At 41.2% G+C, this 22,755-nt stretch overlaps 1 protein-coding gene across 2 annotated transcripts in view; it reads right to left on the bottom strand.

Moving 5' to 3' along the window:
- The window catches only part of LRP6 (LDL receptor related protein 6), a 100,411-nt gene that overhangs the window by 54,626 nt on the left and 23,030 nt on the right, over positions 1 to 22,755 (bottom strand). For both annotated transcript variants that reach the window (XM_083738713.1, XM_083738714.1), the window contains exons 3-5: positions 20,735 to 20,932; positions 9,312 to 9,508; positions 6,452 to 6,583 (exon numbers count right to left, since the gene is read on the bottom strand). In XM_083738713.1, the coding sequence (XP_083594839.1) occupies positions 6,452 to 6,583; positions 9,312 to 9,508; positions 20,735 to 20,932 (527 nt within the window). The remainder of the gene's footprint in view (positions 1 to 6,451; positions 6,584 to 9,311; positions 9,509 to 20,734; positions 20,933 to 22,755) is intronic.

Raw genomic sequence — 22,755 nt, 5'->3', positions numbered from 1 at the left:
CCCAAAAAACAGGTTTTCCACCACAGAATTATGGAAATAGCATAAACATGGACAGTACATTTAAGCTTTTACCAGACTGACAGTTATTCTCAGTATATAATGCATGAACAGCTCAGTGTACATTAAAATAAGAAAGGAAGTGAAGAGGTTAAATCTTTTTTCCAAAAATTGCCTGAGTCAGTGGCCATTGTCAGAACTTGTGGCAATGAAGTCTATAAGCTTAGTTGAAGTTTATGTTAATTAGGATTTCCTTTTTTTCTGAACCTACTTCAGTGGGTGAGAATGGCCAGAGTTTCAGTTTTATGAGAGGCAGAGAAATAATGTCTCTGTATCTATTTGATCAATACCATTCCTGACTTTGCAAGCCTCTATTATGGTAGAGACTATTTCACACCCAACAGCACTACCACACTAGCATGGCATGAGGAAAGTCCAGAAAGCTTTACGCAGCATCTGGTACAATGAAAGGGAGAGCCAATGTAAAATGAAGTTGTCAGCAGTAGCCAGCACATATTCATACACACTGCTTGCTCTTGGCTTCTCTATCACACTCAGTTTATTTCTGTTGCTCTGCACAAGAGTTTTGGCACTTGCGAGCTGAGACACTGGAGGAGTATTGAACTATGATTTTGGCTCAGCTCACTAATGAACTAGGATTTTTGGCTTACATCCATTGCTAAGTGTTATTTTGAAAACATGTGGAAACTGAAATTAGGAGCCCAACTCAGTTATTATCAGACATAAAGAATTAATTCACACAGCATTTGAGTAATACTATGCCATTTGCAATTTCAGCTCCTTGATGAATATTTCTTTTGAAGATTTCCAAAATGGCTAGAAACAGGAAACTAGGGGGGAAAGTGACTGTTTACAACTGCCTCTCCTAGATACAATTAAAATACACATGCATACAAGGTGGTTTTTATATGCTGCAAATTGAGAAAGCAAAAGTTCATTGACATGGAAACTACTCTGCTGGGGTCAGCCAGGTTCACCTTTGGCTGTATGGATCATCTGTCAATGCCAAGGCACTATAAATTGTAGTAATTCACAGAGTGTTCCCTCACTCCCAATCCTCTTCCTGATGATCCAGCCTTATGCACCAAAGAATAAAATACTCCTGTTACTTAAAGAATCTGAACACTTGAATTTTTTAAAAATTATGCTTGCCATAAACTTGCAAAAAATGCTATGAGCTCTTACACAAGGGTTTGGTTCCGGGAGTCCATATACGTAAAAATAGGTAAAACCAAGAACCCCCGGAACTGCACCCCCCCCCCCATGGCAGATGGCTGCTTACCCGGCTTCAGAAAGGCAGCACAAGGGCTCTGGCAGTGTCCCAGAGCCCTCTTGCCACCTTTCAAAGCCCAGTAAGCACCTGCCCAGCTTTGGGAAGGAACCTCTAGAACCCTGCCAGAGCCCTCGCGCCTCGTTAACAAAGCACAGTGCCGCACTTAACCAGCTTTGGGAAGGCAGCTCTGGGATGCTGCCGAAGCCTTCAAGCAGCACAGGTGGTGGCTGTCAGGGACTGGGCAGAGGAGGAATGGTGGAGACCGCCTCCCCAGCCTGACCTTTCTAGAGGAGAAGACAGTTTATATTTATAACAGGGGTTTGAGGGAGGTCATAGCTCAGAGGCAGATGAGGGGGAAAGTTGGGAAATAATGGGAGAGGAGGAGGGAGAGGAAGCACCAGGGGGGCAACAGCTGATGGACAGTGTCTTTAGAAAGCATTCCAGACCCACCATCTCCCAGAACCTGGCAAGCCTTGAAAGTAGGAGAGCAAAGGGCTCAAAGACAGAGGTCGCTTGCCAGTAGCCATAGCGGAGGTGATGAGGATGACGAATGAGGAAGTGGGAGAGACGGGGTGGGCGGGCTGGAAATTCACTCGGGTCAACGCCATTATCCAAGAGGCTGGGTTCTATAGCCTCTCTCTGTAAATACTGAATAAAAAGCAGACGGTAAGAACATTCCTGACAGCAGCCTGACAGTTGTATGGAAATAAGCAAATAGCGAGTGGGTTTCCTCCACTCTTTGTTTATTTGTTTAAAGCCCCCCCCCACCCCATGCAAAGCTGTGATCACATAAGTAAAACCAGTATAAGATTTAAGTTACCCGTATTTCACTGAGAACCCTTCCTCTTCATTTTCATTCCATTTGGGAAAATGGATGTTGGTATTGTTTAGGCACCAACATTGGTCAGTTAGATTTAATTTATGTGGGTTAAAAATAAAAAATATTTCAGCACTCGCCTCTCTTCCAGCGGTCTTCAATTTTGCATAATAATAATAATAATAATAATAATAATAATAATAATAAATTATACCCCCTCATCTGGCTGGGCTTTCCCCAGCCACTCTGGGCAGCTTCCAACAAAATATTAAAAATACAGTAAAGCATCAGACATTAAAAACTTCCCTAAACAGGGCTGCCTTCAGATGTCTTCTTAAAGTCAGATAGTTGTTTATTTCCTTGACATCTGATGGGAGAGCATTCCACAGGGCAGGTGCCACTACCAAGAAGGCCCTCTGCCTGGTTCCCTGTAGCTTCACTTCTCACAGTGAGAAAACCGCCAGAAGGCCCTCGGAGCTGGACCTCAGTGTCTGGGCTGAATGATGGGGTTGGAGACGCTCCTTCAGGGATACTCGGCCGAGACCGTTTAGGGCTTTAAAGGTCAGCACTAATACTTTGAATTGTGCTCGGAAACGTACTGCATCTTCCCATACTTATTGTTTGATTTAAATCAAACAAATTGTAAAGCAATAACGTAAGTTTAATTGACTTCACTGGCATGATTACATAGCACATGGGAAGCAGTCTGCCTGTCTATAAAGAACTACCGTTTTATAACTCAAAACTATGTTAGGTGTGCAAAGGAGTGGCAGATGAGAAGAATGGGAAGTAAATTCAAATTTGGCTACCCATTAGTCATCTATGCTACTTAACAAAATAAAAATTCCCTTTCAAGTTTGCCTACTCCAGCAGCCTCTTTCCATCTGTGGCCAGTGAGATGGTACCAGGAATTCCACAAGGAGGATATGAAGGCAATGGGCCCTCTGCACGTGCTTGTCCCAAAGACAAATGCTATAGAGATAAATACTTCCTCTGCACATTGGAGCTTCCATCTTGCTATGTTGGCTTACCACCACTGATGGAACTGCAGTTGCCTAATCCCCTTCAAAAAGCCATCTAAGCCATTGACCATCACCAGAGTTTGTTACAGCAATTCATAAGTTTATGGAAGTATTTGATAAAGAAGTACCTTCTTTTCTCTATCCTAAATCTAGCATTCATCAAGCTCTGGTACTGTTGCTGGCATAGCAAGTCGTATCTGTCACAGAAGAAGACCAGACCTTCCCTCCATTTTCCGTCCTTGCGACAAACCTATGCAACAATGATCTGCAGCATCTGTAGAGCAGTTGTAAATTTTCTGCAGGATTATTACTTAGCATATTCTCACTGTTAATATTTTATGTTGATTGCTTTATGCAATTTTGACTACCAAGGAAAGTCTTGGGACATAATGTAAGCCTAACTGAAAGTGTTGTGCTGATATGTTTCCAAAGCCAAATATGGAATTTATTTAAGTAAAAAAGTGATAAATTGATTTCATAAATAACAGGGATGAACAACAGAGAAATAATATAAAAGTTATGCCATGTGGTCCAGAAGCACCAATCTGGTCTGGGACAGGTAGGGTTGCCATCGTACCTATACAGGATTGTCCTGTATTTCCATATAAAATGCTATATCCTCTATTGATACAGTTTTGTCTTGTATTTCAGGCCCCAGGGTCACCCAATAAGGTTCATGACAGAGACAGGATTTGGACATTAGTCTCTTCAATTTAAGTCTGTTCATTATATCGCACTGGCTCTTGGCAGATATATTTACTCAAAGAACAGCATAGATTGTTCTGTACCTGAAAAGAAAACATTGTTTGGATTTATATCTCCTGAAAACACGGATTTGCTTTTTCCATTAGATTTTCAAAGTGACAACTGAGAACAGATGAAAGAATACTGTACTAACAAATCTAGGCCTCTAAAGCTATATTGTCATTAAATAAATGATTGGAATATTTGAGTAAAGATTTGAATATCTGAAAAAGAAGCTACAACAAATTTTGCAGAATTGTATCCTTCCTCCCTTGCCTGAAAGAATATTTAGACAGACAACATAAAGATAATTAGTTTATGTATTATACAGTTATAAGTCGCAGTAATGAAACTGTTTTTTAATGAGTTGGTAATTTATAGGGACAAATTCTAAAAGTTTAGTTTATCCTTTCAGTTTCTTTACAATATACTGTATTTTTCACTTCATTAGACGCACTTTTTCCCTCCTATAAACTAAGGGGAAATGTCTGTGCGTCTTATGAAGCAAATACCCACCTCCTTGGCTTGTTTTAAAGCAGGAAAGCGGGACAGGAGCTGCTTACACGGGTGTAAAGCAAGCACAGCGGGAGCCGTGTAATCCCTCCACCCCCATGCTCAGCTGCCCCCTTGGGACAATGCTCATGTGGGCGATGTCCCACATCCCCACAGGCGACGTGCCGCCACACAAGACCCTCCCTACGCCACTGGTCTTGCTGGGACAGTAGTGCCTTCCTTTGCAGAAGTTTGAAATTTGAAGGGCGGCTGTAGTTTGATCCTTGTGTTGTGTACAAAGGTGTGAATTGGGTAGGTTTGACTTTAAATGGGAATTGAATCAGATTTTCCACTCATTCCTCCCTCATATAAAAGCCCCCAGAGATCTCTGCAATGAAAAAAAAGGAAGAAAGTCCCACTTCTTTTGGCTTTATTAAAATAATTGTGTAGGGCCAAACCATGCAGTCCTTAGATCTAAGGGACTCAATGTGGGAACCTCATATATTTCCACTGCCTGCCCCCGTTATCAGGGGATAAAGTCTCTCTTCATTTGTTAATGACAGTGATGGTTCTTAATGCCACTGTTGACTCCTGTTCACTTTACATGGCTGAAATATTATTCTGATATACAGGTAGTTTATTAAATAGTTTAGTACAACATTTGATTCAGATTTTTTTGTTTTTGTTTTCCACCTCTAAAAACTAGGTCAGGTGTGTCTTATGGAGTGAAAAATACGATATATATGGCACAAATTATTTTAAGCAAGCTTTCTGTGGATTCACATAGCCATGATTAAATAGAAACAAAGGGGGGAAATGAGCAAGGAGAAACAGCTGCTGCAACCTATAAAATGCTCATTAAAAAAAAAAAACAACTATCTGCATTTCTAAGTAAAACCTTGACATTAGTTGAAAAAGTAATTTGGTGTTTTATATTTTTATCATTTCAAACACTTGATAACTTACAGCTAGAATATGTGAACAGACCATTTTAAAAGCATTGTGTTTGATGTGATCAGAGGTGACATCAAAATTCCAACCACACACACATCTTCAACACTTGATGATGATCATCATTGTGAATCAGCCCTCCAAGCCTAGTGGTTAATGTTACCCCCTTTCACCTGCACTTCTTACTGAACAATAAACATATATACCAAGAGAGGCATATAAGAGAGAGTGTGCTTCTCCTGATATTTGGCCCAAGTCATTTATGGCTTTGCATGTCAATATAAGCACTTTAAATTGGGCTCAGAAGGACAAAGACAACAAGCGGAGGTCTTTCAAGAAGTAGTGTAATATTTGCCCAGCCAGCAGTGCTCATAAGTAGCATGGCTGGATACTCCATTCTGTCCTAGATGTAGTTTCTGAATCTTCAACACATTACAACAGTCTTGAGGTCTGTGAGATGATCCATGGTTCTTTGAACAAAACATGGTTTAGACAACAATAACATTATTATCGCAGCCCACTGTGAAAAGTGTGTGCGTTCATAACATATTAATTCAACTTTAGGATAAATACTTCATACAGGTTATCAGTTCCAGAAAAAGCATTTTGTTCCTTAGCAGTAAGTAACATATTAGAGGTGACAGCCATCTGGATGTCATAGTCAGGGTGTGTTTATAACATGCCCAGAATGGCCTATGAGTCTGGCAATGGCATTAAATCAGGCCTGTCTGCCTTTCCCACACAGCACTGCTGCCAGTCTTGAAGCCCATCAAACTAAATGAGAAATTACCCTCTTTTAAGCTTGCTCTCCTTTTCAAGCCCCCAATGCACTTCCAACAGGTTCTTTGGCACGTGAGCACACAGTATCCCCCAACAAAGATCTATGTATGAAGTCTAATGTGGTACTAACTCTTCCTCCCTAGAACTTCCCACACACATTCCTCCAGGTATCTTGCACCATCCCCACAATTTGAGAAACCACTGTTGTAACATACACTGAAGTGGCAGTGTACATTTTGTACTTGGCTTGTAGCATCCTTGCCAGAAAGGTACACTATTCAATTATGCTAACAGGTCAAATTCTTTGCCAGTTTAAACTCTATTATCTGAATAACTTTTAAAATTATAACATACCATCTTTGCAGGTTTTTTCATTTTCAAGGAGTTTCACGCCTGTGGGACATGCACACTGATAAGAGGGCTTGACAGGAGACATCAAACACAAATGGGAGCAACCACCGTTATTGGTTCCACATGGGTTTGCAGCTGTCAAGTACAGAGACCATGCAGATCAGTGTGTAGTAATACTAAAAAACATTACATTGCACATCAAGAATAACATGTGTTTAAGGGATGAGAAACATGGACAGTAGAAACAAGCAAAATAAGTAAGGAAGTGCACATACACAAGGTATATGTGACTTGAATATGTGTATATTTATGTGAATGGGGAACTATGTGTACACAGGAGGCGAAAAATACAAAGAAGACATTGCACACCAACCCAAGCCTCCCTCCCCACATCTGCAAAATAATGTTAGCCTCCAAAGCTGCATTTCATCCTTTTGAAGAAAAGCTGTATTGAGAATTTCATTTTCACCACCTTCAGTTTTGTTTGTGATATACAGTTGTGATTTTATTTTTTTCAGTTTCTGAGGTAATTTTATTGTATGCTATTTGCATTTTATTGTTGTTATTATATTTCTGTTGTAGACTGCTCTGAAATTTTAATATATTAAGGGGCATAGTATTTTATAAATAAAATAAATAAATATAAAACCCAATTTTTATTATCGTAATGACTGGTCTGCCTTCACACAGATGAAGAAGAAGAAGAAGAGTTTGGATTTGATATCCCGCCTTTCACTCCCCTTCAGGAGTCTCAAAGCGGCTGACATTCTCCTTTCCCTTCCTCCCCCCAACAAACACTCTGTGAGGTGAGTGGGGCTGAGAGACTTCAGAGAAGTGGGACTGGCCCAAGGTCACCCAGCAGCTGCAGGTGGGGGAGCGGAGACGCGAACCCGGTTCCCCAGATTACGTGACTGCCGCTCTTAACCACTACACCACACTGGCTCTCGGTGATATGAGATATGCAAAACAAAGACAGCGGCACAGAAAACTTTGGCACAGCAGAAACCTCCTTACTGTTAACAGGAACTATTACCATTTCCTCTGCACTACATTTCATCCTCTGACCTGCCTTGTCAGGAACGTAAAGCAATAGCCTAAATAGCAATCCCTCCTAGAGGTTGATCCCAGGGAGCCATCGGACCATGGGGAAATCCACTTTCATAGGATCAAAATAATTAGAAGCATAAATGCCACCTCTGTTTCTCTGAGGAGTGAAATTGACAAGCTGTTTCTCCCTCAGTCTCCTTTCCCCCCCTATGACAGTGTTTCTCAACTTTTTTCTGACTGTGGCCCCCACTGCCATCGGTAGAAAGGTAGCTATTTAAATGTTCTGTCTGTAAACAGAATATGTTTTATTTATAAAAACATGTTTTACTCCTCCACAATGGAATGTGTGTACTACATCTGTGCCTAAAGCACACGGGTTCAAATTATCGGGGGGGGGGGGGTTATTTTACTGTCCTGTTAGCTAAATTAGAAGTTGAATCTAAAATAGCTTAAAGGTGAAACATGCCTTCTATAACATTATAGGAACAGAATGAAATATTGTTGAAGCAGAAAAACATAGAATCATAGAGTTGGAAGGGACCCCAAGGGTCATCTTTCTAGTGCAGCCCCCTCCAAGTAGGAAACTCAGCTAAAGCATCCATGACAGATGGCCACCCAACCTCTGCTTAGAAACCTTCAAGGAAGGAGAGTCCAGAAACTCCCAAGGGAGATCCATCTTCCATGTATTATAAAAAGTAAACAATACTGATTTGACCCCAGTTAACTGACACAGAAGGGGAAACCTACAGATACAGTCCAAATGGCACACAGCTCTGTATGTATCAGAGAATTTTAAAAATCAAGTGGTCCTCACTCACCTGATGCAAAAAGGTCTTGTCATTCGGAGATAAAAAACTATAGCGCCACAAACCCTTATCTGAATTCAGTGCGGCTTTCTTCTGAGTAGACACCTATTTACTAGATGCAAATCAGCAGCGCCAGACGGCCCTGGTCCGCTAGGTGCTGGGATGGATTTCACCCCACACTTTTAGGAGCTGGGCCAATGCTGCCTAGCAGTTCCTCGCCATACTGGGGAAAAGTGACAAGCAGGATGCCGCAGGGTTCTGTCCTGGGCCCATTGTTGTTCAAAATCTATATAGAAATGAGGAGATGCTCTTCCCATCTGCAGATGACACCAAACTGGAAAAGAGGAGACTGAAAACTGATATGATAGCTTCCTATGATATCTAAAGGACTGTCATTTGAAAGAGGAAGGGGTGGTTTGTTTGTTTTTGCCTGCTCTGATGGGTAGGACTCAAACCAGTGGATTCAAGTTGCAAGAAAGGAGATTTTAACTGAACATCAGGAAGAACTTAGACTCCTTCAAAAAGTGGCTATTGGTCATGGATACTTTAATTGAGATCCTGCATGGCAGGGGGGTGGACTAGATGAACTTTGGCTTCTCTTCTAATTCTGCAATTCTGTGTAGAATTGTAAAAGAAAAAGCAACCTGGCTACATGCCACAAACTGAAAACACAAACACAGGGAGAGTAAAATAATACGATTTTACTACTCAGATCAAAAACATTAAGAGTTGGTGATTCACTCACCAGTTCATGTCAATCATAATTTTGTTCTTTGGCCAACAGCAAGCCATCATGCAGAGATTAATCATAGCTAAGGTTTTTTAACCATGCCTTGGTATGTTGTCTGAACTGGTGCCAGTGTTTCTTGGGATATATTTTTAATTCATTGCCTTATAAATTGTACCAAGGAAAGCATCTATAATGAACTCTTCCACTCTAAGGCAAATTGGGACTTCTACCAATCTGTTCAAAGTTGTAGTTAGCAATGGTGGGGGAACAGAGAACTCACCACTGGGCTGTCGTTGTTGGTTGAACACATGAATATCCATGGGAGAAAATATATTGGAATGTATTTCACGCAGGTTCTCCCCAGTGTATTTGTTGCAAGCCAGGACAGAACGTGTGGTCCAGTCAGTCCAATACAGTGTATCCTCAAATAAAGTCAGAGCAAAAGGATGTGGAAGAGACCCTTTAATGACAGCTTGCCTGGTGGAAAACAAATGGAAAACGTATGTTCAATCTACAAGCAAAGTCCTTAGATCTAGTAAAGAAGCTCTAATTGGACTCTTATCAACCATCCTTTTTCTTAGGTCTGAACTGCTAAATTGCCTAAATTTATTTTAAAAATTAGGACAACCTTATCTTCCCTTAATCGGCTAAGAGAACCTGAATAGGTTTATTTTAAATCTTAACTGAGGATTTTATAGTCTTAGGGTTGCACACTGCTTGAAGCAACTCATAGAGGCAAACTCATGATTTGCTAAGAACGTCATGAAATGTGTCAATATTTCAGCATTAAAAAGCAGTTTGTAACCAAAACAACCCAGGAAGCTAATACAGTGCACTTTCAATGTTTTACACATTTACAGAATATATACAGTAAAATTTCCTTACAGAAATCATCCAGGATGAGTCTTCCTCCACCCAGTATTGCACCTCTTCTCAAATACACTTTCTCTTTCTGTCCACTTCAAGAATGCAGACTCCAACCTCTGCTGTCCCTCTCTCTAATACTACTTTATATATGCCGCAGGGTTACATATATTCTTACACTTGCAATTCACTGCACATAGGATTGCAGTCTTGGCATTTGAATTAATATTTCATACAACAGTATACAAAATGCACTGAAAGAAAAAAGAGGTCACACTAACTATGGACTGCAAAGAGGTGCATTTAAAAAAAGAAAGACGTGATACTGTAAAACATTCAGAACATGAGAATTTTAGGAGATGCATTTTGATATCTAATATTCTAACAGAGATTCTAGCCAGAGAGAATAATATTTAATCCAGTTAATTCTAGAATAGGGTCAACGATGAGCTCTATCCTGTGCATAGGCATGCACAGCACATTTCAACTGGGGGAATTTTCCATTATTTATTTCAGGAAGGAAGGAAGGAAGGTGGGGGAAATGACAAGGCAAATGAGGACAAGAAAGAGGTAAAGAGTCAAAAAGCTCGCAAAACAACCACAACAAGAGTGGTCAAGAAGACAAAATAATCTATTTTTCATGCACAGAAAAAGACCCATGGCTGACGAGAGGGAGGGCAGATCTGCAGGGCAGATGGCTCCTCCTCCTCCTTGCTTGCGCACCACAAAAGCAGCCCCTCACTCCCACTGAGCTTGGGCAGCTGAGGGAGCAAGCTTGCTGTGTGCTCTCTCCCTCCTTGCATGATTCCTGGGGTTTTTTAAAAAAACAACAACATTAGGCTGTGCCCAGGCACACCCTGCGCACATGACCATGCTCCTGTGTTTGGTCAGATACAACATGAGGCATGAGTCTTCCTCTACTAGGGCTCTAGCCATTTCCCGTCTTATTTCATTGCTCCCAGCGCAGATGTATAACAAGGAGCCATAGAAATTCTATTCAGAAGGAGAGGGCATTTGGATAAAAGTCATCTACCAAATAAATAGCAGCAGCAACAACAACAAAAATTTTACTGGGCGCCACTACTGAGAATGCCCTCTGTCTGATTTCCTGTAACTTCACTTCTTGCACTGAGGGAACCACCAGAAGACCCTTGGAGCTGGACCTCAATGTCCGGGCTGAACGATGGGGGTGGAGATAATCCTTCAGGTATACTCGGCTGAGGCCGTTTAGGGCTTGAAAGGTCAGCACCAACACTTTGAATTGTGCTCAAAAACATACTGGGAGCCAATTTAGGTCTTTCAGGACCAGTGTTAAATGGTCCCAGCGGCTGCTCCCAGTCATCAGTCTAACTACTGCATTCTGGATTAGTTGTAGTTTCCGGGTCACCTTCAAAGGCAGCCCCATGTAGAGTTCCATTGCAGAAGTCCAAGTGGGAGATAAGCAGGGCATGCACCACTCTGATGAGACAGCAGGACACAAGCAGGAAGGGTCTTAGCCGGTGTATCAGATGGAGCTGGTAAACCTGAGCTTCCATGGACAGCTGTGAGTCCAAAATGACTCCTAGGCTGAGCACCTGGTCCTTTAGCGGCACAGTTACTCCATTCAGGACCTGTGAGTCCCGCACACCTGCCCGCCCCCTGTCCCCCCAAAACAGTACTTCTGTCTTGTTGGGATTCAACCTCAATCCGTTAGCTGCCATCCACATAGAGAGGAAAACAATAATTAAAAAACAATTAAACATTGATAGAATAAAACTCCCTACCTACCTACCTACCTACCTACCATGTATTAAAAACATACAGATAATTTCAATAAAAACAGCATCAACTCTTTCATTCAAAGCAATCAGTTCCCAAAAGCCTGTTGGAACAAGAAAGCCTTCACTTGACGGCAGACGGCAGCAAGGAGGGAACCAGTCCATCTTCTCCAGGGAGGGAGCAGCCCCTGAGAAAGCCCTCTCATGCACCCCTCCCTCACCATGTGAGGGTGGCAGGAATGAGAGAAGTTTCATCTTTTCCTCCCTAAACCTTTTAAAGGTGATCAGCACAAAAATTCGCTGGCTTCCTTTGGAAGGAAGGGCAGGGTCCAAATTAATTAAATATATAATCCTATTTGGCAGGCTTCATTCACTTAAGAAGGGCTACTATGTCTGCAATGTCAACCAATTCTATCAAGAGTAAAAAAAAAACATTATAGCCTTAAAAAAAAAAGGTCCCCATAATAATAAATGGGTTAGTCACAATTCTGTCTTTTTGGGGGTTGGGATTTAGACCTGATCTGAACTAGACAGCCCTTACAATACCTTGGATTAAATTGGGCAATTTTTCAACATGTTGAACCGGGATCCAAACTGACTCTTGTACTCTTGTGGTTGGTGCACAAGTGTGTGTGTGTGTGTGTGTGTGTGTGTGTGTGTGTGCACATGCTAGCTCTATTTAAGAAGTAGTAATGAGATTAGCATCAACTCCTGTGGTTCCTCAATATCTTTTCTAAATCTCAATAATACAATGAGGGCTTTCAACACCACTCTATACTTACTTATACCACCCAAAGGCATGCTTTCGTATTTTATAACCTGATGTTCCCACCACATATGCACATCACTAGTATTACCAACACTGCATTCTCCAACAGGGCAGCCTTTAATCTGAAAACTTCAAATTCACCAATAACTATCATGCTATAAAAGCACACAGGTTTGTTCCTAAACACTAATCACAATTGCCTGAGTGCAACTATGTGGAAAAGCAGGGAAAAGCTTGCAAGGCACCCAAATGGACTTCAGCTGTGCTTTTTTATGATTTAAGGAAGATATGTTGATTTCTGAACAAACATGATCGTATCCCTTCATGAGAACCATGTACAGCACACTCAGCTCCTTGAAGGAAGCTTGAATTTTAGCTCTTTGCAAAGCCAGTTTTGTCTTTACCACCCTGAATTATTGTGTGTCAGCAATACCCACTTTGCTCTAACTCTAGGTCACTGATGAACAAGTTTAAAATCACTGGCCCAAAATAGAATGTGTGGATCCTCCTTTTACATCCCTCCATTGTGAGGGACTGTTAATTTATTCCTATTCTTCAGTTGTTGTTTTTTAAAGTTATTAGTGATCCATAACATAACTCATTCTCTTATGCCATGGCTGATCACGTTACTCAGCAGCATTTATTGAATGACTTTTTCAGAGAGGTAGACAGGCTTTTGCAGAAGACATGCCAATTCTTCTTTAGCAACACATGCTCTCCTATATACCCGATTATATTTAATAGTGATTTCCACAGAACAGACATTAAGCAAGCAGGACTAGTTTCCTGAATTCACCACAGAGCCCTTTCAAAAATAATATTGAATGGGCTACGACAGCCAATTTCAGCAACTAAGTTACATGCTTTTGTTAGAAGATCAGCAATTTCACCTTTGAGTTCTTAAGAACTTTTGGCTGGGTAACATCCAGAGCTAGCAACTTGTTCATTTTTTAAGTTTCCCATAAGGCCACCTAATAGTGTCACCACTATATTTGTGTTCAAAAACGGATTTCAGGACAACATGCAAAGAAAATTTGAAAATTTAAAATTTATGAATCTACTTAACCAACAATGCAATAAAACTAAGAGGAATAAAACCATTCCACTATATTCCTCAGCTTTTCAGACTCCCTTCCTGAAAAACTTAGTTCAGGCACAGGTTTCTGCCCTACATCTTCCACAAAGAGGACATAAACAAATAATTCAGCTTTTCCTTATAATGCTTCAGCATTCCTTTAACTCTCTTGTCACCTGTCCATCTGCTTCCCTAGCTAATTTCCTGTTTCTGGTATAGTTAATTTTTTATTTCCAATTATACATTCATCAAATGTATAATTCTCCATTTTTTAATTTCATTTTTGTCTGCAAAATTCTTTTGCTGAATATTGTGGTTCTTTTTGTTCTCCTTATTTGAGCAAGAGTTCTTGTTTCTGAAGGAACTTTTTTGCCCTCAATAGTTTCTTCTGCTCTGTTCTCCTGGAAACCTCAGAAGTAAGGGGCAACCAGAGAAGGGCCTCTAATAACTATCAGCTGCTGGACGGGTTTGTGGGAAAGGTGAAACTTCAGGTAACTATGTCACAGCCCTGCCCAGAGAGAGGCTTGGTGGAATTTAAGAAAAGAAGCAAAGGGCAAAGACATGGAGACTTTTTGGAAGCTGGTTGCCAAAGGCTGGCCCAACCTTACAACCAGAGTCGAGTATCGTATCCCTGCAAGGCCTTGGGAATCCCATTTTAATAGTATATGTGCTACTGGGCAAACAGGGCAAGAGGTAGCACAGAATAAAAGGGTAAATACATGTAACCTTCCAAACTGGCCCTCAGTAACCATCTTGGAAATTAAGAGTCTTATCTCTATGCGCAAAAGAGGCAAGGCCCCCAAAACGATGGTATTCCACCTGAAGTATTTAAATCCAGCTTCAACTGGTGGATGCCCGTGTTGGTAGCTTTATTCACAAGCATTTATCTTTCAGCATGTATCCCTGAGGACTGGGGTCTAGTGTTAATCTTTCCAATATATAAAAAGGGAAAAGAACAGAACCTGCAAACTACAGACCCATTAGTCTACCCAACATTATTAGGAAACTGTACGTCAGCCATCTATTGGGAAAACGACAGGCTGTCTTCAACAAGAAAAAATTCCAAATGACGAGCAGGCAGGCTCCAGGAAGGATCAATCCACAGTGGGCTTGTCCTACAGCACTTGGTTGAGAAATACACAGCCCCAGTTGGAGGTGCGCTTTATGCTGCCTTCAATGATTTTAAATCTACTTTAGGACCTTATACCAAGACAGAGGCTGTGGGACAAGATGGAAGAAACAAATATAGACTGTCATTTACTGACTTTGATACGCTGCCTCTATGAAAACACTCGTTTGCGGCTGAGATGTAATAGCAAAAGTCATCTATCCTGCTCCACCCCTTCTCTCAATGGAGTAAAACAGGGATGCGCCCTTGCCCCTACTCTCTTTATTTTTTATATGAATTCTTTGGTAGGAGGCTTACAAGTGCAACACATTCAATATCCTAGTCTGTCAAACAAAGCCCTGCAAATTATATTATATGCATACGATGTAGTACTCTTGTCTCTCACAAAAGTGGACTTGAGGTGATTGTTGAGAGCCTTGGAGAGTTATTGCAAAAAGGAATCATTACAAATTAATTATGATAAAACTAAGATTATTATGTTCTCTAGGAAAAGGATGAAATACAGATGGCAAATGAACAGCCATAAAATAGAGCAGGTAGCTTCCTATAGGTATCTAGGAATGATATAGCTCTCAACAGGTACATAGAAGTTACAACTGAAAAATGCTGCTGCAAATATACAAAGAAGCTTAAAGGCACTTCTCTTGTTCTTCTTTAAAAGTGGAGGACAATTCATCCCCTTCTGCTATTCAAGTTTTTACAGCAAAGATTCTAGCTCAGCTGCTATATGGAGCATGCAAAACCATATTTTTTGTCTACCTTAAATAGAGCATTAAGTTGGTAATAGTTTACCAGGTGGTACATACTCTTTAATTTCTTCTATTTTTTTCATTTTTGGTCCCCCCCCCCCACAAGATCCAACAGATCTCTGTATGTACCCCACTGTTTCTCCATATTAATCTTTCTTTTTCCTAGCTATTGCTTCTGTCTGGGATAACCACAGTGGTGTCTTTCTTTCCAGTAGGTTTTTGTGTTTGCCCAGACTCTAATCAAGTTCTTTCTGATCACATAATAATAATAATGATGATGATGATGATGATGATAAATTTATACCCCGCCCTCCCCAGCCAAGGCCGGGAAAGAAATCAGATCCCGCAGGGCCCTGGTCTCATGAGGCAGAGTGTTCCACCAGGCCGGAGCCAGTGTTGAGAAGGCCCTGGCTCTGGTTGAAGCTAATCTCACTTCCTTAGGGCCTGGGACCTCTAGGGTGTTGCTATTTATGGACCTTGAGGTTCTCCGTGGGGCATACCGGGAGAGGCTGTCCCGTAGGTACGAGGGTCCTAGGCCATGAAGGGCTTGAAAGGTCAAAATCAGCACCTTAAATCTGACCCTGTACTCCACCGGGAGCCAGTGCAGTTTAAAAAGCACTGGGTGAATATGCTCCCGTGGCAGAGACCCTGTGAGGAGCCTCGCTGCAGCATTCTGCACCCGCTGGAGTTTCTGGGACAGCTTCAAGGGCAGCCCCGCATAGAGCGAATTACAGTAGTCAAGCCTGGAGCTGACCGTCGCATGGATCATTGTGGCCAGGTCGGGGCGGGAAAGGTAAGGGACCAACTGCTTGATGCGGCAAAGGTGGAAAAATGTCACCTTGGCTGTTGCTGTAACTTGCGCCTCCATGGAAAGGGAGGCGTCAAGGATTACACCCAAACTCTTAACGGAAGGCAATGGCACTAATTGGGCCCCAGCCACAGGACCTCTGTCTTCGAAGGATTTAGTTTCAATCGGCTCCCACGAAACCATCCAGCCACAGCTTCCAAGCTTCTGGTCAGTGTGTTCGGGGCCGAGTCGGTGTGGCCATCCATCAGCAGATAGAGCTGAGTGTCATCATCATATTGGTGACAGCCCAGCCCAAAGCTCCCAATAATCTGGGCAAGGGGGCGCATAAAGATGTTAAAAAGCATCGGGGAGAGAATTGTTAGAGAATAGTTGGAGAAGCTCTTGTAAATTTGGGCTTTGCCATACCACATACACCTGTGCCGTCCATATTTAACAACATGCCCTCCCGAATCTAGCAGTTGGGTGTTCTTCAGTAAGTTCCTTCCCTTAATCCAGCACAAGCACGATGCCTCAAAGTATAATCATATGCTTTATTCTGGGTTTCTTCCTCTGCCAGATAAATTTGGATCATTCTTTTTGCATCGTGCATCAATAAGTATTGGTACTGTTTGAAACAGAAACAGTATTTTTGGGAGAACATTCATTTCTATAGTAGAGACTTCCCTCCCAAAAGGACAATTGCATTCTACACCGTATTTTCAGATCTTTATTGATTTCTTTCCATTTCTTCACATAGTTATCATTAAAAATATTATGGTTGTTAGCCGTTATTAATATTGCCAGATACTTTACTTTTTTCTCTATTTTCAGTCCACTGATTATTTCTAAATTATTTTTTGATTGTCCATCCATTTTTTTTAACTAAAATTTTAGTTTCATCTTTATTTAGTTTAAAGCCTGCTTATTTCCCAAACTCCAGTGCCTCTGGGGTACTTTCCAGAGGTTATTCTAATGTCAGGACCATGTCGTCTGTGAAAGCTTTTGACTTAAATCCTAACACAGGGATACGATAAAGCAAAAGTGAAAATTTCACAAAGAATTAGAAATATTGAACTACGAACCCATTTAGCTCAAGCTGATCTATATCCTATGCTTTGGACAAACAGAATGGTCCGGCACTTCCAAATTATTAGACGAATTTGAACATCCCCAAATTTAGAAAGGCATTAAGCAAGCTAAATTCAATGTCTTGCCATCTGCACTATTGGAAGACAGATACAGAAAGATTCCTCATGGCGAGAGGGTCTGCCCATGTAAGAGGGGTCAAAGTGAAGCAGTGGGCCGTGTTCCATTCCACTGTAGATTTTATACAGATCCCAGAGCCTCTCTCATAAGCCCACTTGTACAAAAAGTACCAGGGAAAATGGAGGAATATTATTTAAATTAGCTCTTGTCTGACTGGAATCCATATGTCACTAGAAATGCAGCTAGATTTTGTGCAATAGCCATAAGTCAAAGAATGTAATGCAAAAGATTACACAGCTGCACAGTCATAAACCATTACAGCTTATAGTTAATTTTTCTTATTCTTTAAATTCTTAAATGGAGTTCTTATTTCCTTAGATATACATTTTAAGTCAATTTAATTAGTATATTGATTGTTAAATTCCACCTTGGTTGTTTTTATCGTTTTTGTAAAGAACTATACAGAAATTCCGGTTTCAGTATGGCCGTAATAATAAACATTCATGTCACAGCCCTGGGTCTTAAGTCATGGTTTAAACAGGAACTGCTTCTCCCTACCACACAGATCCATAGCATTTGGTTTTAATTTTAAAATGAATACCTAGGACAAAGTGGACTATTTAGATTCTTATTGCTATCCACCCGGCAACCTAAGATCACAGGGCAGGTTACACCAAAAAACTAACCAAAAAACCAACCAACCAACCAAAAAACCTAAACCAGGGGTCTGCAACCCGCGGCTCCGGAGCCGCATGTGGCTCTTTTACACCTTTGCCGCGGCTCCGGGGCGGATACTAGCGAGGGGAGGAGGCGCATTGTGCACCCTGACACTCCCCACTGTGACGGGCGCTGTACTGGCTGTGATGTCGCATGGGGGCGGTGCGTGCGTTAGTCACGCACTGTCCCGACGTCACCTTCCCACCCGCTGTCAGATCGCGGCTCTGGAGATATATTTGTTTTAAATGTCGCAATGGTTTTGCGGCTCCCAGTTTTTTTTCTTCTTCGGAAATGGGTCCAAGTGGCTCTTTTTGTCTTAAAGGTTGCAGACCCCTGACCTAAACAAATAACAACATTCAATCTTTTTCCTTTGCAGCTGTAACTTAAATGTGATACAGTGGTACCTCGGGTTAAGAACTTAATTCATTCTGGTGGTTTGCTCTTAAACTGAAACTGTTCTTAACCTGAAGCACCACTTTAGCTAATGGGGCCTGCTGCTGCTGCCGTGCCACCGCTGCATGATTTCTGTTCTCATCCTGAAGCAAAGTTGTTAACCCGAGGTAATATTTCTGGGTTAGCGGAATCTGTAACCTGAAGCGTATGTAACCTGAAGTGTATAACCCAAGGTACCACTGTACTTTATGAATTAGACACCTTTTTCAGTCTTCATGCAGGGTTACATAAAAAGTAGTCAAATTTTAAAAGCATCAAGTTTGGCAGTAAAGAAAGAACTGGGAGCACACTTAGGTGTGAGTGTTACCAGTTTTTGCGTTTTGACCATGGCTCAGATTTTCCTGTAACTGAACTCATATGATGTTAGAAAAAGTGGCCATGGTTTGCCCAAAATGGTCTGGTGGGTCAACTTCCAAGGTCTGGTGGGCCTAATTAGGTTCCTGGACCAGAGAGTCCCCTTCACCACCATATATAGGAAAACAGAACTTATCTTTAAAGGTTGGCAGTGAATTTTGAGTACTAAGTCAGTATCATACCACTATTAAAAGTTCTCAAAAACCTCCATCTTAAGCACACTAAGCTGATTCACACCTTCTCAGCCTTAAGCTATTGCCTAGAGAGGTCCCCAAGAACACCATTTTTTGATATATGTGATGGACAGCAGCATTCATTTACAAACCTACAGTCTTTCAAACATTATTTTCAACACAGGCTCAGTTCACACAAAAGCAAACTACAGCATTGCAAGAACAAGCAAGCATGTGGGTACCTAGAGCAAAAGAGTGGCCACTATGCTCCTGCCCAGTTGTTGCTGCAACACTACCCACAGCTAAGATATGGTTTAGTTTAGAATGACATGTAAACCTAGGTTCATGGTTTGTATTGTTTCCAACATATAAAGGTATGCCCTTGGTTTACCACTGTTGATTTACTGGGAGCAAGATAAACCATGACCCCAAGTTTGCACATAATGCTAAGCCAAGTCATAGCTTAGCTCTGCATTGTGTGGTAGCAGCAAGACTGGGGAAGTAAAGTGGCAATATAGCTGCATGTTTGCTCATTCTCACTAAGCCATGTTCATCTTAGTGTTATGTGCAAATGAGGCCACACTAATCTTCCAGAGCTCGAATATCTGGGTTGCAAAATAACTTACAATTCAAAAAGAAAAATCAGCTGTCAAGAACAAGCTGAACATTGCCACAGTTATGCAAACTATTATTATTTCATAACTCCAAGAAAAACCACCCTTCATTTGCAATTTGTAATGCAGAAGGCTATCATTTTATATTCTGACAGTCTCAGCTTAGATGAGTCTTTAAAGGGCACAACTAATGTAGTAGCTTTCAGAACTCTGCTATGGATAAATTTACAGATACTTACCAGTTGCCAGCGCATATTTTAATTTAATGAGGAAAGTGGGGCTGCTTCTTTCATTCACACTGGAAGCACTGGGTGCGGGAGGGGGGCAGGGGGGCGGGCAGCAGTAAGTTCTTAATATTTTACAAGTAGCTCCAAAGTGCAGTGTAATGTTAGAGGTCAGATTTTAGTTTCGGCTGGCTACCTAAGCAGGCCAAAATGTGTGGGCCTCCCTTGTGATTCCTGAACAAATGTTTTATCTCTCGCCTCCAATAATAATACATGGCAATCATCTTTTGAAACTGAAGAATTTTCAAAGGTTGGTTGTGGTATGAGATAGAGATCTGTCAATTCAAAAGGAAGTTCCACTGAGCTTGCCCAAGCTATTGGACCCCACCTAAAGTACACTTTGGGCACCCCAGCAAACCAATTTAGTCAGAGCACTGCCTACACTATTTTTTCTGTGCATTTGATCAACAGGCACATATTTTCCAAGCAGGGGATTAAAATACAGTACTTTTAAAAGGCACCATCGCTACAGCACTGTAGGGGAGACTCTGAAGAACTACATTTTATGAAGATTAATATAGGCTCATTTTTTAATAAAGCAAGTTAAGAAGTTTCCCTTTGGGATTCTCAGCAAATTGCAGTCTGTTCTCTCTCTGCATTATGATCTCTCTCTACATTATGCTTCTAAAGTCAAACATCTGAAATTTAACAAACTATAAACATGGTATTCAAGGGCTTCAACTGGTTCATATACTTGTACCACTGTTGTATTTATTTAGAATACAATCTCACAATTTTTTTTAATTTTTTTAAAGCAAAACACAACTCTTACCTATTTGTTCCATCCAGATTTGATTTGTGAATGAAGTTCAGTTTAGCATCTGCCCAATAGAGCTTCTGTTCTTCATAATCCAAGGTCAATCCATTTGGCCAATAAATATCTGCGTTGATTATAACTGAGCGGCTTGAGCCATCCATCCCAGCACGTTCTATCTTTGGCACTTCTCCCCAGTCTGTCCAGTACATGAACCTATTGTTTTTTAAAGGGAAATCAGATATTATGCACATTTTCCCCATACCCTTCAAGACCTTCTTCCAATCAACGGGAGGAACAAATGATAATCAATACTCGGATTATGTCAATTCTGTTTCACCCTGAGCTATATTATAGACATTTTAATTAAGCTTTTATACCACTTTTCTGCCAAACAGTACTCAAACCAACTTTGCACAGTGGCAGATAATATATGGTCACATGAAAAATAAAACTGTGAAAAAATTATTAGGTAGTAATAGACTGAAAATAATGGCAACATTAAACATTAAAACATAAAAATCAACACATTTTCAGAACCACTGTCAAGTGAATGGGCCTTTCAGGTGCAACTGGGATGGTAAGGTTATGATATGGACAACACTGCTGAAAGTCTCTATCATCTTTTCATCCACTAATACCACCGAACTTGGGTGGCCCTATGCAGCTCTGGCCCACCCATAAGGTAGAGTGAGGCAGCTGCCTCAAGCGACAGAACCACAAGATGCAGCGCCCTTGCAGATGTCCCGCCCACCCCGCCGTTGCCAGCTTCCACTGAAATCTTCCGAGATCTTGTGCACGCCACAAGATTGTGCAGAATCTTGCCAGAACCCACCATCCTGGTCTCCACTTCATGGGCACTCCCACACCATCCAGGGAGGCAGGCAGCAGAATGACAAGGAGGCAAAATAGGATGCGCCAAACATGGTCCTATGTATATGAAAGTAAGGTAGTGGTTCCTGCATACTCGCTACCTGCTAGGTATTCAGAAGTATAGTTATAAATTTTAAGAAAGAAACAGGCAACTATGCTCTTGGTCTTAGTGGCTGGAGTGCTGAGAGCAAACAAATATCTTAGCAACAACATTTTCCTGTATATTTCCATGACTAAAAAGGGTGAGACTCGGAGGTTTGCTTTTTTCTTTTTAAAATAAAAGCTGAAGGTTCCTGAAAAACATTTTGCCACAGCCCCTCCCATGATTGGAATTAAGATTAGAAAATTGATTCTACAGTTTGTTAAAATTCACTATGTCTTCCAACATCAGGAACACTAAGAAAGTGCTTTTTCATATACCTCAGTGGGGCCTTTTCAGGCTTCATATGCCAGACATAAATGGCACAAAGTCTTCTCCACACTTAGGCTATTAGAAACATGTACAGCATCACACGGTGCAAATCATTCTAGCTTGAAAAATATCCTAGACAGCAGTGCAAAACAACAATGAGTCATCACTGTATGTTCTACCTTCTATTTATTAATATTCCACCTTTTCTTAATGAGAAAATGGCAGTCTCTTGGAAATACAGCTAATCTCTTCAGGCATTATATTCTATATATATTTAAAGATACACTTTAAAATGCAATCAATGTGGGATACACACAGCAAATGAATTTGCATTTATTTGTATCATACATATACATTTCTCAAAGTGCATTGAGTTCCTTCCACTCCCTATTAAGTGGGAAGCTCTGGAAAGGTTCTGGAACAATGAAGGAATATAACAGGTAGCAAAACAAATGATGTGGCTTTTATGTAAGGAAAGAGCAAGGGATCCTGTGCATTGACAGCTATCACAAAGCAGCCATCAATTTTTCAACATTAAATGCAGAGGGCATCCAAATTGAAAACACATGTACAGTGGTACCTCTAGTTGCGTTCCGCTTGTTATGGACTTTCAGCTTACGAACGCGGCAAACCCAGAAGTGTTTACTTCCGTGTTCGCCACACTCACATGTGCAGAAGTGATCTGTGCGCTTCATGCATGCGCAAAAGTGCTCGATTGCACCGCGCAAATGCACGGAAGAGGCGCTCTAGTTGT

The sequence above is a fragment of the Podarcis gaigeae genome, assembly GCF_964106915.1.
Source record: "Podarcis gaigeae genome assembly, chromosome: 5".
NCBI lineage: Eukaryota > Metazoa > Chordata > Lepidosauria > Squamata > Lacertidae > Podarcis > Podarcis gaigeae.
This window is presented reverse-complemented; position numbering and strand designations above follow the sequence as displayed.